General features: G+C 56.8%; 1 protein-coding gene across 1 annotated transcript; it reads right to left on the reverse strand.

Annotated features, from left to right (window-relative positions):
• Window positions 1–350: 350 nt before the first annotated feature.
• On the reverse strand, window positions 351–18,661 carry PPP2R5B (protein phosphatase 2 regulatory subunit B'beta). Its single transcript, XM_034775948.1, has 13 exons — window positions 16,276–18,661; window positions 9,453–9,649; window positions 9,048–9,149; window positions 8,602–8,694; window positions 7,725–7,855; window positions 6,870–6,929; window positions 6,394–6,502; window positions 4,851–4,904; window positions 4,717–4,767; window positions 4,233–4,352; window positions 3,684–3,811; window positions 3,191–3,292; window positions 351–2,525 (listed from the first exon to the last, which is right to left on the reverse strand). Exons 1-13 carry the CDS (start codon window positions 16,472–16,474, stop codon window positions 2,378–2,380), a joined length of 1,494 nt encoding a protein of 497 aa, XP_034631839.1. The 5' UTR covers window positions 16,475–18,661; the 3' UTR covers window positions 351–2,377.
• Between the last annotated feature and the right edge of the window lie 180 nt (window positions 18,662–18,841).

Genomic DNA, 18,841 nt, shown 5'->3' on the forward strand with positions numbered 1-18,841 from the left:
TTCCCAGAGCTGGAATGCCAAGTCCAACCTCCCTCGCCCTGTGACCATACAGTCTATTTCCCACCCCCTCCTCCCGATTGCTAGAGTTGGAACAGTCAAGTTTAACTTCCCCAACCCAGCAATGCGAGTCTATACAATTCCCCCTGCTCCCAGAATGGAACAGTTCTAAATCCCTCCCCCATCTCCTGAGATAGCACAGCCTATTCAGCCCTTCTAAATAGTACAGACTATTCAACACCCTTCTCCCCCTTCCATATGGCGGTACCTATGCAGACCCCTCCCTCTTTAGCCCCAAATATGCAACAATTAATTCCAGATGGTACAATCCACTCAAAGACCACATCAAATAGTAATCTTCAGCCTCGTCTCTTTATTTCCCCAGATGGTACAGTCTATTAAGGCTCCAAGCTGGAAAATGGTTCAACTTGATCATTCCCTAAGGGGAAGAAACAGAATGGACTATACCATCTAAACAGGGAGGGGGTAAACGGACTCTACCATCTGGGGGAATGTTGCAGGATAGAGTGCACCATCTGGGGGGGGAGGAAGAGAGAGAGAGAGACTGTTTTGAATAGACTGACCCACTGTTTCCAACAGAAATGGAAAAGGGAGGAAGCAAACTTTTAAAGTGACAGTAGCAACTGACAGCTGCTGGGAGGAGGGGTCATGGCAAGAAGGAATGTACCCCAAGAGCTAAACCAAGAGGATTGCGGGGAAGAGGCAGGGGAGATTGGTATTAACCTTGCAGGGCTATAAAGCTGCTCTCTTCCTTGCCTTTCTGCACCACCACCCATCTCCAGGGAGGGGGACTCCCCCCACACATACCCATGGACCCTAGGTCCAGTTCCCCAGCTGCTTCCCTCTCTGTCCCTTAGCAGTGTCCAAAAAAAATTAGTGGCTGACAACAGGCCCTCCACTCCTGCCTCCCCACTAACAATCCCTTCTGTTCTCTGAGCTGTCACATGTACCTGAGGGCACTACACAGCCCCCTTGAACATCTCTGCTATCGGGGCATTCATGTTAGGGGAGATCATTGCTGCTCCAACAGTCAAATGTGAGGGTGGGGGGAGAAAACAGGATCCCACAGAAGCCTGGATTCCATTGGGGGGGTGTGGGGGTACAACAGGGGAGTCTCCCCAAAGTATGTTTGTGCAGGGGAGTCAGGATTGTGCACAGATATATAGGAGAGGGGGGATCTCCCCCATGCTGTTTGGGCAGGAGACTGAGATGGGGGTGGAGATAGGGGAGGGATTGTGGGGTGCACTGATGTATGGGATCAGGATTGTGGGGTGCCCCAATGTATGTGGGAGATCTCCCCCAAGCTGTTTCTGTAGGGGAGTGAAGTGGGGTGCACTGATGAATAGGGGGAGTTCAGAGAGTGCTCCACTAAGCTAATTGCCAAGTTTTGGGGAGCAGGCTCCAGGGCTGAGGGACAGATCTGCCCCAGGGGCTGCAGTAATGAGCCAAGGGGACAGATGGAGGAGGATCAATGCAAGGCTCAGCTGATCTCTTTTTCAGAGTCCTTCCCATCACAGCAGCTCAGTCTCACCACCTCCAGGCTCATGAGCAGACCCTGCCCATTCGTACTAGCATAACACCCATCCCACAGAGGGGGAGTGGGGCAGGAACTGAACTCCCGGCCTCTCATAAGGGGCTCTACTCCCACCCCTCTTACATTAGGAGCCCTAGGTTGAAACAAGAGGGTCTATTGCTTTAAGAAACACAGGGGCCCCCCTATCCAGCCCCTATAGCAGAGCCAGCCACAACCCACTGCAGTGTGGCAGGGGGTTCAGTTTGCACTGGGGAGAGCTAAGCTGGGTCCCCCATCTAACCCCTTGTTATATCCCATATGTCAAATAGAGGTGGCTCCCTGGACCAGAACAGCTGAGACAAGCTGATTGCCAAGGCAGGAATCACCAGCAACTCACCCTGCCCCCAGCAGCCCTGGGGACCCCTTCACTAGAGGTCCTGCGCCCCTGCAGCCTATTGCATCCCTATCCTGTTCCTACCCCAAGACGTAGCCTGGCCCTGCCCCTTTGGCCTGGGGCTGAGGCTGGACCCTGCACCCCCAGGGAATGGGGGGCACTGGGGCTACCCCAAAAAACATGCCCCTGTGCCAGCTAGGACCCCCAGAGGTCACGTGGGGTGATGTGTTAAGTGTACACCATGGAGATGCGATGGGGAGAAGTGCCAGCCCAAGAGGGGTGCAATTGCTGAGGCAGGGGTGCCCCCCTCCAGTCCTGTTTTGGATCCGTGTCCCTGGTGGGATGGGGATGGCGATGGCTGGAGGGCCATGGGCTCCTGCAGCACGGAGGGGCCGGCTCTGGTTTGGCACAGGCTGGGCAGGGGAGGGGCTGGCGGCCGGCTGGGCACCTCTCTAACTCTTGTTGCCACTCTGCAAGCCCAGGCTGTGCTGGAGATTGAGCCGGTTCATTTGCGCCTCCTCCAGACCCTGCAGCTTCTTCAGCTGCAGCTCGTCCAGCTGCTTCCAGAGCTCCTGGCGCTCTTTTTCCTTCTTCAGCTCCCTGCAGAGACGGGGTAGCAGAGTGAGGGGGGAAGGCGGCACGCAACTTGGCCCCTCGCCGATAACCCAAGGCAGCACCTGCAGTCAAACGCCCTCACAGGGGCTCTGGAGAAGCCATTGGGAAACCCAGGCCAAGATGACCTCAGAGCCGCCCCAGGCATTGTGGGGGATGGGGCATGCCTTGAGGAAACCCAGGCCAAGATGGCATCAGAGCCACCCCAGGCATTGTGGGGGATGGGGCATGCCTTGAGGAAACCCAGGCCAAGATGGCCTCAGCCGCCCCAGGGCATTGTGGGGGATGGGGCATGCCCCCAGGAAACCCAGGCCAAGATGAGGTGAGCACCACCTGAGGGCATTGTGCGGGGACAATAGCTCAGCAGCATCCTCTGGCCTCCCACTTCTGCACACTGCTGGGGGCACTTACTCCAAACTAGCCAGGGGCTCCTCACTCCCCAGCTCCCAGCCCAACCCTGTGCAAGGGCTAAGAGACAGGTATGGCCTATGGAATGCCAGGCCGCAGGTCACATGACTGGGCAGCAGTGCCCACCTCTCCAAGAATCCTCCAGGGACTCCTGCATGGCCCTAAGGACATGGGGGGAGGAGACTGGCCCCCACTCCAACATCTGGATGCCCCACATTCCCTCCAACACCTGACCCCCCACTCACTGCTGCTTCTCCACCTTGTAGGAGGCTGTGAGTTCATCAAAGAGTTTCCCATTCATCTCCATGAAGGTCTTGAGCACGTTGTAGACCAGGGAAACTATTGTCCTGTAGGCACAGGGGAGGGAGGAGAGGTGAGACCCTGACTGGCTTCAGCTGCCAGCCCTATGTTGGATTCCCTGCCCCAGGGAACCTACCCACCTCTGCCCATAAGGCATCCTGGCGCTTGCCACAATGCTCACCCCCCACAGCCCTGCAAAGCATCATGGGGTTTGCCAACATGCCCACCCCACAGCCCCCTGCCCAGGCTCCTCACCCCAGTTCCCCAATGCACTTCACACACACACACACACACCCCGCAACCACCCTGTGCTCCTTACACAGCAGGGGAGGGGTTGTGGGGAATAGCAAGACCCTAGGGGAGGGATCCCCAGTGCCTGGAGCCCTGCAGGGGCTAAAGGGGGCAGGCAGCTGAGACACGTCCCTCATACACACTCACTGGTTCCAGTGCTCCTTGGAGACTCGATAGAGGGTGCCGAAGATGGCAGGCAGCACCGTGTGGCAATTGTCCTCAATCAGACTCAGGATATATTCGTTGTTCCAGAAGTACAGAGCCCGCTCTGCCACCTGGGTACAAGGGAGACAGGCTGAGTGCTGGGGGCTGCCCAGCCCTGCACCCTCCCACCCCCACTCACCTCCCCCACCACCTGAGGTCAGTGCTGGGAGCTGCCCTTTGGGAGTCTGATTCCCATCAGCAGGGATCTTGACTACACCCCAGGCCTGAGGAAAGGACCCCTCAGCACCAACAACCTGGAGGAGGGAACCCTGAACCCATCAGCCCCCAAACTGGGGTGGGGGACCCACGATTCAGGACCAGCCCAGACTCAGGGAACCCCAGCTTGGCTGAGTCTGGACCCCCTTGAAGGGGGAATGGGACCCCCTCCCCAGCCCCTAATTGGGGGCAGTGACCCTTGGTGCCCTAGAGCCCTGATGGGGGAAGCCCCAGACTCATGAGGAGTCTAGGCCCCACCCCTCCAGACTCACACACCTGGAAGTGGGGGCTGGAGATGCAGCGTGCAATTTGTTTGAAGAGCGGCTCCTGCACCTTGACAAACTGTGAGGGCTCAATCACATCCAGGATCTCCTCAATCTCCCCCAGGAACATCACCTGCGGGGGTGGGGAGAGGCAGAGCTCCCCTTGTGAGTTACAGGGCTAGGAGAGGCACCCTCGATTCCCCACCCAGGTCACACCCCAGCCTATGTGCTCCCCAGTGCTCCCTGATCCCCACAGACCATGTCTCCCCACACCCAAGTGTCCCCCGAACAATGCCCACCTCCTGTGTTTGCCCCCAAATCCCCCAATACCCATTCTTTACCCCATCCAGTGCCATCAAGTCTTTCACCCCCCACATCCCTCTAGGCCCCTATGCAGTGCACAGATGCCCCCCACCAATGCCCCTCCCCACAACCCTAGCCTCCAGTTCCCCATGTCAGCCTGTTTCCCAGCTAGCAGGCCCCCCACCCAGCCCCACCTCTTTCTGAGTGCAGGTCTTCGGCCAGTATTTCAGCAGTCCCCGGATCACCTGAGGGAAGAGGGACATGGAAGGATTAGAGGGGAGAGCCATTGGGCCCTGGATCCCATCCCCCACCATGGGGCTGCACTTACATGCTCTGTCAGGGTGGCATCTTTCTCCAGGAATTGCACCACGCAGTAGGCCAGCTGCAAGGGGAAGTGAGGCAGCATCAGAGACAGGGATCCCCTGCACTGGTCCCCACCCCCTAGATTCCTCCCTAGCCCATTGAGCTCAGATCCCATCAGCAGGCGGCAGAAGCATCTGAGATGCCCCCACTACCTAGCATCCACCCACCACCTAGATACCTCCCCAGAACCCAGGGGGTCTGCTCCCCATGCCCATCCCATGTGCAGCACCAGACGCAGAGATCCCTCCCAACCTGCAGATTTCCCCCACCCCCTCCCCCAAGAGGTCAGATTCCCATCAGCAGCGTCCATGACTAAGGCCCTTCCAAATTCACAGCCATGAAAAACACATCACGGACCATGAAATCTGATCTTTTGTGTGCTTTTACCCTGTACTATACAGATTTCATGGGGGAGACCAGTGTTTCTCAAATTGGGGGTCCTGACCCAAAAGGGGTTTGCAGGGGTGGGGGCGGAGTTGCAAGATTATTTAAGGCGGGGGGGGGTGTCATGGTATTGCCACCCTTACATCTCCACTGCCTTCAGAGCTGGGTGGCCAGAGAGCAATGGCTGTTGGCCAGGCACCCAGCTCTGAAGGCAGTGCCCCGCCAGCAGCAGTGCAAAAGTAAGGGTGGCAACACCATACCATGCCACCCTTATTTCTGTGCTGCTGCCTTCAGAGTTGGGTGGCCAGAGAGTGGCGGCTGCTGACAGAGGGCCCAGCTCTGCAGGCAGCAGCGCAGAGGTAAGGATGGCAATACCATACCGGGCATCCTTACTTCTGTACTGCTGATCAGAGCTGGGATCTCAGCCAGCAGCCACCATTCTCCAGCTGCCCACTCTGAAGGCAGCACCACCGCCAGCAGCAGCACAGAAGTAAGGGTAGCAGTACCACAACCTTCCCCCGCCCCGTCCCCAATAACCTTGCGACCTCCCTCCCCCCCCCAACTCCTTTTTGTGTCAGGACCCCTACAATGACAACACTGTGAAATTTCAGATTTAAATCAATGAAATCAGGAAATTTATGATTTTTTAAATCCTATGAGTGTGAAATTGACCATGATTTTGGTAGGGCCCTATCCATAACTGACAGTGTCCCAGCTTTGGCCCACAGTGCTGCTATGACATAAGGCAGCCACAAGGGGGAAGTAGTGAGGCAACTTCCAATGCCTCGAACTGCAGGGGGTGTAGAGTGGGCAGGGGAAATCAAATCTCAGAGGGGCTAAAAGCAGCGCTGACCTGGGCAGAACGGCACAGGGGTCCTCCACATTGCTGCTGCGCTAGGCCACTCTTCAATCTCCCAGATGAGAGCCAGACCCTCTTACAGGGGAAAGGCCCTGTATCCCATTCCCAGTCCCCTTGAACCAGCCCCTTCCCTGGGGATCACTTATTGCTTGCACAATTTCAGGAGCAGGCTCCTGCAGCTCACAGCCCGGAGGTGACCCCTTATCTGCCCTGGAGGTAAAAGGTCAGAGTTCAGGGCCACTCCCAGAAGGGGGGTGGCACTTACCTGGGCATGGAAGATGGAGAGGGATTTGACCGAGTGCAGCGGGATCAGCACCCGCACCAGGAAGTGCTTGTGCTCCGTCTTCAGGGGCAGGGCAAAGCCATTGATGATGCTGCACGTTAAAAGGAGGAGGGACAGGTAATGACACAAACACACACAACTGGGAGGACGGAGATCAGGATCCGGCAGCTGACCAGAGGCTGGAGCTGTGCTGGCTCCATCTGGGAGTGGGATGGGATAAGCTGTGGGGTGTGGTAGGATGGGGGCCAGGGAGCTCTAGATCTCAGCAGCCTCTGGGGGGGCAGGGTACAAGGTGCCCTGGTGGCTACTCTATGGTTACTGGTGGGGGATGCCCCCTGGGGAGGGCTGAATCCTTATGGGGCACCCTCTACTGAATCCCAGAAAACAGACCATGGGCCTGTAAGGCTGGGTGTCGTTCTACCCCCCCGCGCATACCTGTCCCCATGTGCAACCATTACCTGCCCAGGATTTCCAGTAGCTCGGCCACACCATTGAAATGCTCTGTCTCGTAGATAAACCTGGGGGGGAGGGGAGAGGAGAGAGGTAAGAGATGAAAATGCCTCCAATGCCTCTTTACTAACCCACAACTCCCCACTGGAGCATGCTCCCCTTGGGTCCCCATACGTGGGGAGGAGGGAGCCAGCCCTGTCCAGCAGCGTGGTGGGGAGGAAACAGGTGCTGTAAATTCTGGAGGGAATGGGGGGGTCTAGGAGAGGCTGCTGTGGGTAGGCTAATGCTTCCCCCATGGCTTCAGCACCAGCTTCAGCCCAGAGCAATTGGAGAACACTCCCAGGAAGCCTGGGCAGTACACTGCTCCCTGATGGGCACTCCAAGTCACAGTAACCCTCTACTGGTCACCCCAACCCCATGGTCAAATTTAGGGGGTGGGAATTTCCCCAGCCTCACCCCACATACTGGGCATATGGGGCAGAGCCCCTTCAGGGCACATCATCCCCCATAGGGCAGGGGGAGACCTGGGTAACTGGTGGAATTCAGGGCCCTGCCCCATCTCTGAGACCAGAGGACACAACTCAAGCACCTGCCAACCAGAAGGGGATTGGGGGAGCTTTCTGCTTTGTGGACATACTTCCAGGAAGTCCCACCCTCCTGCCCCCCAAGGAGGCGTGATGCCCAGGGAATCCCAACCCTGACCACAAATAATCATCCCCAGGAAGTCCCACCCCCTCCAGGAGGGACTTCCTGGAGAGCCATGGCAGCCCATGCTCCTTGGTTAGGTCAGGGCACCTGGCTTGAGACTGGCTTGAAGGGGACCTCTGCCCCATAGCAGGCTCCACGCTGCCTGGGGGGCTCACCGGAGGAAGATGTTGTTGCACTGCTTGCGGATGTAGGCACGCAGCCCCAAGAACTTGCCATAGACCCGGTGCAGGATGGTCTTGAGGTACTCCCGCTCCCGCGGGTCCTCACTGTCAAACAGCTCCAGCAGCTGGGGGGCAGCAGAGAGGGTCACACAGATGATCTTGAAACCTGCCCCCCACTGCCAACCTTCATCCCAACACCCAGTACTACGATCCAGCCTGAATATCCCTCGAGGGAGATAGCTCTCTTCCCCCCCCCCCCCCCCCCCCCCCCCCCCCCCCCCCCCCCTCCCACCCCCCCCCCCGAAGACCCCCCGGGGGGGAGCGGCTTCCCCCCCCCCCCCCCCCCCCGGTATCCCACAAATGACCCATCCTCCCCCACCCCAGACACTAGGTGCAATGACTAGTTTGTCCCCAGCAGGTGCGGGTCCGACCCAGATCCCAGAACTGCTCTAAGCATGTCCACCCACCCATGCTCTGGGACTCCTGCCTGCTTCCCCAGCCCAGGATTGGCTGCAATGGGTGAAGCCCCTGTCACCCCAGGCACCCACCTCAGGGGGTACTGCTCCCCGTGGACCTGTCCAGTCCTGGAGGGTTTCTCTGCTGCCAGCCAACGCACCCCATCATGGAGGTTTGGGGCCCAGTCAGGCCAAGAGCCAGCAAACTTGCTGCACTCCAGCTAGGAACCAGGCTCCCACCACCCAGGCCAAGAGCCCCATTGAATGTAGATCAAGGGAGGGGAATCAAAGCAGCCATTACCCCAACCCCACTGACTCCTCATGCTGCAACAGACCCCAACAGTAGCAGCCCCTCATCCACTCCCCGAATATTCCTCAGCCCCCCCAATTCAGCTACTTTCCCAGGCACCACTCACCAGCAGCACAAATTTCTGGTCGACGTAGCGCTTGGCCACAGAGGGCTGGAAGTCAGGGCTTTCCAGGAAGCGGAGGAAGAACTCGTAGACCAGCTGAGTGAGAGAATTGAGACCACTGCTGGATGCATGGTGGCTCCCCACCAGACAGTATTTTCATCCTAGCACTTTGCCACCCAACTCTCTGGCATAGCCCTGCTCCATTGCCCAGAAATACGCACCCTCCTTAAGAATGGCAGGGAGTCCCGCCCAGGAACAGAACTAGAAATCATGTCCCTCCCCCAACCCTTGCCCTGCAGCCAACTGGATGGGAGTGCTGCCAACTCTGGGCGGGGGTCCCAACTGTGACTATATCCTGCTGCCTCTCTGGGCAGCGGGATCGAATCCCACAGCCCCCAGTGGCACTGGACCCCTGCCCTCCCACCACACACTCCCTGAGGGTGTCTCACCTGGAGATGGGGCCAGGAGGGCTCCAGGTTGGGCTCGTCCTCTTCAGGGTCAAACTCAGGGTTCTCAGTGGGTGGGAGAGTCCGGAAGATGTTGACTGAGATCTGGCATGATTAGAAGGGGGGGTGTCAGCTGGGCCTGGGGAACCCCCCATACCACTATCCCCAGCCCTCACACCCCAATCCGGCCCCCATTCTCCACTGGAATCAGAATCCACCCAGAATACTCAGAGGCAATGGAAAAAGGCACAGAACCCAGGAATCCTGGCTCCCAACCCCACCCCTGCTCTAACCCACTAGACCCCAACCCCTAGAGCTGGGTTCTGGAGCCAGGACTCCTGGCTCCTAGGCCCCACTCTAGCCCATCAGACCCCATTTCCCTCCTGGCACCCTGCCCTGCTCCCTCACCATCTTGATGATCTCGGGGTAGACAGGCTCGATGAGGACGCCGCGGTTGGTGGCCACGCACTCCACCAGCTCGTTGAGCGCTGCCCGCTTGATCTCCTTGCCCTTGAGGTCGGCCACGCAGTCCAGAAAGTCGAAGAGCACACAGCACTGCTGGAGCTTCTTGCACAGCAGCTCATGCAGCTCCGCCACCGCCACATCTGGGGAAAGGGGGCATCAGCACCAAGGACACCCCCCGCCGCAAAGTGGTACAAACCCACACATGGATTGGAGGTTTAGCCCTGACGATGAATCCCCCCATGGGAAAATGGTACAATCCCACATGGACTTCCACTCAGCCTGACACTGACCCCCCCCCCCCCCACACACACACACACAAAGTGGTACAATCCCATGTGGGTCTGGTGGCTTGGCCCCAACACCACACCACCTCACCAGACAGTGGTACAATCCACTGTGGGTTCAGAACCAAGCATGCACCCTTAGTGTAAAGGGGTACAATCCCACATGGACTGCATCCTCCCCAGCATAAAATGGTACATTCCCACATGGCTGGGGTGCAACACTGAGCATGCCACCAGCATGAAGTGGTACAATTTCCCACAGGGGAGGGGGGTTCAGCACTGCCACATCTAGGGAAAGGGGAGTCAGCACTGAGCAAACATCAGCCCCCAGCATGAAGTGGTTCAATCCTAGGTGGATGGGTGAGGGGGCTTAGCCCCAAGCCCTAACCCTGGGAGAACAGCCAAAGAGACGGTAAACCCCAAGCCAATTCACTGTGCTGGGGGGGATGCAGAGAATCCCCACAGTCCCTGCTCTAGGGAGCTCTCCCCAGGGGTGTCTCCCTGTCAGCAAATCCCTTTGGCATGAAAGGTCCATTCACATCAAGCTGATCCCTTCCGATGTTACGTTACACCAGGGACAGTCTTTGCTCTGTGTCTGTACAGCACTCGACGCAATGGGGTCATAGTCCATGACTAGGGTTCCTAGGCGCTACTACGATGCAAATAATTAACAATTCAAGCCCTGTTTAATGCCAGTGAAGAAGTTCCACACTGGCTTTTGTGGTGATTCAGGGTCACAGATTCTAAGGCCAGAAGGGATGAACTTGAGTGCCTTGTATTGAATGACGATATTGATACAATAGGCATCACAGAAACTTTGTGAACTGGTGATAATCAACGGGACACGGTAGTAACCGGGAAATATACAGGAATGTCAATAGGTTGTGCTGGTGGAGGAGTGGCACTATAGGTGATAGACGTATAGTACAAAACTTAAATTAATCAAACTGTCCCACAGAATCTCTAGGGATAAAATTTCCATGCTGAATAATAAGAGTATAGCAGTAGGAATATACTACTGACCCCACTGACCAGAATGGTGACCGTGATGGTGAAATTCTCAGGCAGATTAAAGAGGCAACAAAAATAGAAAACCCAATAATAATGGGGGGAGGGGTTTCAACTATCCCCACACTGACTGGGAACACGTCACCTCAGGATGGGACGCAGACTCCATTTCTAGACACCATTAGTGACTTTCTTGGAGGAGCTGTGACACAGGGCACATCTATTCAGCAGCTCCCCAGCTCAGGTAGACAGGGCTTGAGCTAGCAAGATATCAGTGCGACCGCGGTGGCAGCCTGGACTAGCCAAGCGAGTACAATGCTGCCCGACTCCCTGACATGCTACAATACTGCCCTCCATGTACTAGGGCAGCAAGCCCAAGCCACGGCAGCCATGCTGCTATTTTTAGGCTCTTGGTCAAGCAGAACTAGCCCGTGTATGTCTACTTGAGCTGGGATTTATACCTGTGTGAACCCACAGATTAAACCAGGGACTCCTTCTTGGATGCTCAAAGTGCCTTGAAAAGCAAACCAGTTCAGATTCCTGCTGAGGGAGACAGGGTAATAATCCCCAGCTCTTATCTAGCACTTTTCACCCATAGATCTCAAAGCACTTTACAAAGGAGGTCAGCATCATTATCTCCATTTTACAGATGGGGAGACTGAGGCACAGAGCAGGGAAGGGACTCATCCAAAGTCACCCAGGAGGCCAGTGGTAAAGCCAGGAATAGAACCCAAGTGTCCTGAGTGCCAGTCCAGTATTTTGTGTGGCATCCTCATTAGGGAATCAGATAATCCAACGGACCAAGAACCAGAATAATTATGGGTATGACGATAGCACTGCAGAGAACCCCAACCCCTCCAAGATCAGGGGCCTGTCATGCTGGGTACTGAACAGACACTTTCAAAAGACAGTCCCTGCCCTGAAGATCTCACTCAAAAAGTACAGGATGGGAGGGAGAAACTGAGGCACAGAGAGGGGAAGAGACTTGCTTGTGGTCAGTGGCACAGCCAGAAATAGAACCCTGGAGTCCTAGCGCTCTAACCACTAGACCCCACTCAACCTGCCCCGACCGCCACCCAGACCTGGTGTGCAGCAGGGAGCACCGAGACAGCCAGGGACCCTGCAATAAAACTGCCAGGGCTGTCTCTAGTTTTCTTAATACACCCCCATGGATCGTCATTTGGGGCCAGCAGGGAAAGTCGTCCCAGTGCACCTCCCTCAATGCTCAGATTACAGCCCTCCCAGCCACTGGCGCAGCATAGAGTCTCCCTAAAAATAGTGGGGCAGACATGGGGTGGGGAATCTAGCAGAGCCCCAGTAAATTCTGAACCGATGATCTTGGATTCCACACCCCTTGGTCTCCATATGTCAGAGCCCTTCCCCAGCCCCATAGCTAGGTTCCACTCTGAACTCAAGACGCTACTCAGCCCTGACAGCTCTCTGGGGAGATGGCACTGGCGCCAGCTTTGATCAGCAAGAACAGGCATCCCCCACCCCCACCCCAGCGAGTGGCCACCGAGCTGGGACTGGCACAGCCCCTGCCTGTGATGCCCTCAGTATTCCAGCAACACGTGGAAGCACAGCTAGGGCACATGAGGCTGGGATAAGAGTGGGGAGACCTGGGGGGGGGGGGGTCCTGGTTAGGCAGGTGGGATACTGGGAGGCACTGCTGCAAGACTGGCCTTTTGCCTCCATGGACCTGGGTGTGAATATAGACACTGGCCACTCATGACAAGCACTGGGCCAGGGGAGGTGCATCTGAGGCAGGAAAGACGAACACTGAGTTTGACACAGTAGAGGGTGCTGCAGGTTGAGACTGAGACGCATCAGCCGCAGAGCCAGGGGTGCCCGTGGGTCAGGACTGAGGAGCAGCAGTGAGTTGGCTCAGCAAGCCCACTCCTGGTGCTCTCCTCAGGGAGGCCAGCGGGTAGCAAGCCCCACAGGACCCGTCGCCACAGCAGCAGAGATCTGAGAGGAAGCAACAGCATCCAGAGCCCTGGGAAGCGGGGCGGGGGAGGGGAGGGGGGAGGAGCAGAAGGCCAGATGTGCGGGAGGAGGAGGAGGAGAGAGGATGCCCATATTCCTCCCAGGGCTGTCTCCCAAGGCAGGCAATTTCCTGCCTCCAGGTGGAGACAGCAGCACAGGAGGCAGCCCCAGCCAGAGACGCAGCTGGGACAAGGTCCCCTGAAGCCAAGAGAGAACCTGGCTCCCCAGGACCCATGATCTAGCCTCAGCAGAAGCCCCTGCTCCCCCAGACACAAGCAAGGCAGCGTCCTGTCCCTCCCCAGCATTCACCTCCCTCCCTGCCAGGCAGCTCTGGTGCTTCATGTTCCACTCTGGGCAGGGAGAGAAACAGGAGACCCAATAAAATACGCCTACAGAAATTCACCTGCACCTCCAGGCTGGACACAGATGGAGCACATCTCCCCTACCTCCAAATTCTGCCACCAGTGCCTCCTTGCCCTCGAGCTCTGTCCCCACCCCTGGAAGATACCAGGGGCACAGCTGGTGGGGCAGGGGGGAGAGTAGGGATTGACAGGCGAGATCTTTAAGTCAGACACTGGGGGATGCTGAACACTGGAGCTGGGGGTTTCTAAGGGAAGGCAGGCTGAATTCACCACCAAGGCCTCAGCCACTGAAGGTGCAGACAGATGGGTGCCTCCCCTCCCAGCTTGGAACCAGACTGAGACTTGACAAATTCACTCCAGGCAGAGGCCACCAAGCAGTCTGCAGCAGAGCTGGTGGCCCCTGGAGGGGAAAGGCCTCATGTCCCATTCCCCACCCCTAAGCCAGCCAGTTCCCCTACCTTGGGGCCAGACCTGAGCCAGGGCCCCCTAGAGGGGAAGGCCATTCAGTCCCACTCCCTTCCGGGTCTCACCTAAGCCCCCAGTGACAGCCCTATGCAGCTAGCAGCACCAGCCTCCAGGCAACTGTGAACAGAGAGAAGCTTACAGGGCAGGGACCACAGTGTGGGGGTGAGGACACGATCTGTGGAAGACCCAAGGGATCCCCCAACTCGGGCGGCAGACATGTGGGAAGCCAAATCCCACACTGCGTTTTTAAATCTCTGCAGCTTGAAGAGCTTCTTGCTATTGCAGAGCTGAGCTCGCACATGCCTGGAGCTCTGCTGGGGTCCCTCTATCCCGACCCACGGCCCACCTGCTACCCCAGCCCAGTGCTTCTTAGCAGATGTGGCGCTTGCCAAGCCAATCTGCGGCAAAGCCCTCAGCCCACCACCCAATCTGGTGAGAGGGCTATCGCCAGCGAGTTGTGACACTGCGTCTTTGGCCACAGCGTGGGGGATCCTCTCGCTGGCCCCAGGTGCGAAGGCCGGCTGCACACTGACCCCGGCCTGCTTGAAGTTGGCTCAGAAGGGCCCAGGAGTGTCATGGCAAATCAAACCCAGGTACACGCATGGCCAGGTCAGTTATACCAGACTGGTGTCTGACATCAGCTGCAAATCGTTCTTCATGCTGACTTGCAACCCCCCTTCTATTACAGCCCTGAGCTCCCACACACATAACCCCACCCCCCAGCCACTGAGAGAGCCAGTGGGTATCTGGGAAGGTTCCCAGGGAGACACTCAGCATCAATTTGGCTGCTGGCTCCAAAAGGCACTTAGAGAAACCAAGCAAACACCCAGCATTGTACTGAGGGGGGAGGGGATCTAGCGGGGTGGGGGTTGGGAGCTGAGAGTCAGGCTTCTATTCCCAGCTCTGAGAGGGGAGTGGGGTCCAGTGGTTAGAGTGGAGGGAGGCGGGGGGGTTGGAAGTTAGGACTCTAGAGTTCTATCCCCAGCTCAGGAAGTGAAGTCTAGATACTAGGCCAGACTAGATGGGCCCATGGGTCTGATGCAGCATGACAGCTTGTACACATCAGTCCTGCCATGCGGGCAGGGGACTGGACTCGATGACCTCTCGAGGTCCCTTCCAGTCCTATAATCTATGAATCTATGAAACAAGCACTAGACAACCAGGGAGCAGTTGTCCCTACAGGACACCTCCCTGCCCAAGATGGGCCTGCCCCCCACTAAGGGCTTGAACAATGGTGCGAGACCCCAAAAGATCCTCTCTCCATCCCTAGCTTCCATACCAGGGCTCCTCCCAAGTCTGAATCCCCTATGGGATGCGAAGGCGATTGGGACTGTCTAGCAGGCCAGGGCCTGGAGACTCCCAAAGAAGTAAGGAACGGGAAGGTTTGAACTAAGGGCATGGAGGGCACAAGGAGCTGCCAGTGCTGTTAGGGGAGGCATTAGCAAGGCATCAGCATCACACCCCTGCCATTGCAGACTGGAAACTAACAGGATAGGGCCAGCCCAGCTCAGCCCTGCTCTGTGTTCCAACAGCACTGGCTGTGCAGTGCAGCCACATGTCCTACTTGGAGCCTGGCTAGGACCTGGCAAAATTCATCTCATGCTATGGGCAACCAAATGGGCATCAGAGGTCAGTGATGTCCAGTAACTCGGCCTGGATGGGAACTGGTGCCAACATCCCATTCCCCGCCCCCTAAGCAACCAGTCCCCCGCCCTGTGGTTGGTTCTAAGCCAGTCCTCATGGGGCTGCCTCATTTCCCAGGGGCCTGTTGGGCCATGCAGGGTGGCTGAGTCACTGGGCCAAGAAGGGCTAAGGCAAGAGGGAGGGGTGTGGTGACTAAGGGGTTCCAGCCACTTCCCTCTTTGCAGGAGCGGGCAGGGAACACATCACAGCAGAGCCAAGCTCCGACCAGCCTGGGAGGGGAGAACTGCAACCAGTGTTGACAAGTAACGCCACCACCACAAGCCCAGAACTACCACACAGCCCTACAACAAACCAGGCCCAGAGCTCCCATGTGACCCTCCAACAAACCTGGCCTACCTCCACTAAAGGACCTACAGCACAGTTAGCAGCAGCCCCCGGATTCCCAGGAGACCCTACAATTACAAAGCCCAGCACTCACAGGCAACCCTACAATAACAAAGCCAGGCTTGATGCTCCCAAGAAGACTGTACCATAAAAGAAAACCCTACATTAACAACGCCCAAGATCAGTTAGCTCCAGAGCACCCAGGTGACCCCTGTACAGGGTGACACTGGGGATGGGGTGCTGTTTGGAATCACCAAGGGCAGGATAACACTAAGGCACTCAAAGCCCAGGTCTGGCTGTGGATGACAGGGTGGGGGTGACAAGGGAACACAGGGCTAAGCAGGGCTGACAGGAAAGGACAGTCTCAGCTCACACTGAACATTCCCTGACCTGCTGAATGGGACAAACCCTGTGCAAATATCAGTGTTGTCCCTCAAGCAGATAGGGCAGAAAACCCCACCTCTCAGAGATGGGGAAACTGAGGCATGGGAGGCACTTGTCCAGAGCTAAGAGAATCCAGGACTCCGGACTCCCAACCCCCTGCTCCAACAACTAGACCCCACTCCCCTCCCAGAGCTGGGACATAACCCAGGAGTCCCACTCCCAGCCCCAACAGTTTTGTGTGACACTCACCTTTCAGCAAGGGCAGAGGTGTCAGCTCCTGTTGGTTGCTCTGGTACCGGAATTGGGACGAGCTGTGAGAGCGACGCTGACGGGAGCGGCGCAGGGAGCGCCGGGAGAAACCGTCCACTTTATCAGGCGGGGGGACGGGCGACATCCCTGGGGATGAGGGGCTGGTGGGGGTACCAGCGGGGGGCAGCTTGGTCTCCATGTTCGCAGGTGGGGGCAGCTATCAGAGCTACTTGGCTCCTCTCCTCCAATAGACAGGGCCACTCTGGCTAAGCCAAGAGGATGCTGGGTAAAGCAGTGCCCGTTAGCACTCTGGAGAGGTGTCCAACATGGCAGGAATATAAGCTACTCGCATCCTCAGCACACGCCCCATGGCAAGAGGGCAGCACGTATCCAACACAGCTTCCCTTCGCACCCCGGGACGGGGTGTGGGTGATCGTCCAGTATCCAATTTCCAAGAGGATTCCAGGCCTGGAGCCTTACTTTAGGTCCACAGGTACATTCAAAGTTTCAGACCCGACGAGACACCTGCTTTGGCATGAATCATTGCAGGAGGTATTCTCCCACAAAAACACCTGTCCCCCACTTGGCTACAATGGTAGGGGTGGGGGATCGCCTATTTATTCCAGGGGCAGCCCGATGCAGAGGACGAGTTCGGCTGAAATCCAGGCAGTTCCTCAAGCGTGGGTTAAGGTAAGTTCCTGGTGCATTTGGAAAGCAAAGAGTTTTTACTCTGAATCCCAAGTTTCTCTTCCCCACATGTCTCCAAGGGGGAATGAATCAGGCAACCTAGTTCAGACACCTCTCCCCCCAGTAGTGACCCTGACGAATCAGAAGCCAACAAGGATTTGAAACCAGCTCCCTTCAAACTTTGGTGACTGTAGGATAAATTTTAGGGGGCAATTCTAGCAGCAAAACCCCTATCCCTTTTTGCAAACCCCTAAGTATTAGTGCATTCAATGCCAACCGGACTGTGCTCTCTCTGATTTAAGACTGAATTTTAAAAGACACATTTGTAAACCATCTCTTCCAAAACTAGACACTTCCCTAAGTTCATTTGCTTTCAGTTTCCTCCACCCTCAAGCCAAAGCAATGATGCAACACCAACCCCTGAATTTAGCAGCAAGGTAGTAAATTGCACACACCAATCTGACCTGCCACCCCCATCCAAGCAGCAAAAACTTTACAAAGGGGGAAGTTGCTAAAATGACACAGACTGCAGTTCCCCACCCTGCTGTCACTATGGGGAAAGAGAAATTTAAATGCTTTTTACAGCACTGTGCCCACAGCTACCCAGCTTGTTTTGGGAACTAAATGGAAGACTTTACCCTTTAAAAAAAAAATCAAACCCATGCACCAAATAAATAATACACACACACACACTATCTTCCATTCACTGGCAAAGCTTATGGCTTAAGGATGCTGTAAGTAGCTCAATCCCCTCTGCCCTTTATCTAGGCAGCTTCTGTCCCTTTGGAGAGAGAGGCAAGCCACAATATTTAAGCCAAAATGTAACAGATCTAGGATTTCACACACACCCGAAAATGTAACCCTACTATAAAAAACTGGAAGGAGATTCCGGTCTCTCTCTGACGTGGCTAGGATCCGAGGGTCGGAAAGGAAGGAGGAAATTTGTGTCCTGGGAGGGGAAAAAGGAGGGTCGCCAGTCGCCAACAGGGTCACCTGCGATAGGTTTGGGGAGCACAGGGGGGAGATAGCCACCGATGCAGCGGTTGGATCATTCTGCACCAAGTTGCATCCCCCAGCCTACAGCCAGTTGCACTGAAAGCAAGAGATCTCTGTGTAGGGGGGGGAAGACTGGGGGTCACTCCCACACCTGCTCCCCTCCCTGCTGCCTTCCTCAGGTGGCAGGGTCAGGGCTCTGGAGAGACGCTGGACTCATCTTACCATGACTCCCTCAACACTCTGCCTTGCTGGGAAGCTCGTAAACAGTCAAGCAAATTAAATAAATAACAGCCCCCGTTGCGAAGCCCTTGTTGCAATGCAGAGACCGAGGCCTCCTCCCTTCTTGTCCCCCTCCTACCCTCCCCAGAGCCAAGTTCAACCGGGGCTTGCAAAAACAACCCGAGGCCCCCGCCCCGCAACGCAGTGGGGAAGCTAAGGTGAAGCGCGCGGCTCGTCTCCTCTTCCTGGGGGCTGCCCCACCGGGGATGCCTGCAGCCTCATGGACCAGCTCCCCCGCCTCTCTGCAGCTCGGCCTGTGCGGATCCAGGGAGCAGCCGATGGCTTGGGGCCGAGGTCAGGGGCTTGGATGCAGCAGCTCCCCAGCTCGGTGCATGAGATCCCGGCCCAGGCAGCGCCAACCCCCTGGTCCCGCAAGGCCCCCCCTCCCCAGCCAGCAGCCTCCCCTGCCTCTCTTTGATGCTGCACCGTTCATTAGGCTGACATTAAGTAACCTCTCAGGGCCACGTGACGCCCTTCCGGCCAACCCGTTGGTCCCTTAAAAATAGAACCTGCGTCATTGCTGTAGGATGATGTCACCCCCAGCGACCATTGGCTGGGCTGAGAGCAGGACTCAGCCCAGTTTTAAAGGCACAGGGCGCTCCCG

The sequence above is a fragment of the Trachemys scripta genome, chromosome 7 (genome assembly GCF_013100865.1).
Source record: "Trachemys scripta elegans isolate TJP31775 chromosome 7, CAS_Tse_1.0, whole genome shotgun sequence".
NCBI classification, from domain to species: domain Eukaryota; kingdom Metazoa; phylum Chordata; order Testudines; family Emydidae; genus Trachemys; species Trachemys scripta.

Bases quoted from the DNA above. Each gene is read 5' to 3' on its own strand.
- PPP2R5B (XM_034775948.1), bottom strand. From the start codon at position 16,474: ATGGAGACCAAGCTGCCCCCCGCTGGTACCCCCACCAGCCCCTCATCC. The intron at 9,650-16,275 runs GTGAGTGTCACA...CCCTTTCCCCAG, and splicing joins ACCTCTGCCCTTGCTGAAAG to ATGTGGCGGTGGCGGAGCTG. The intron at 6,503-6,869 runs GTAATGGTTGCA...TTTAACGTGCAG, and splicing joins CTACTGGAAATCCTGGGCAG to CATCATCAATGGCTTTGCCC.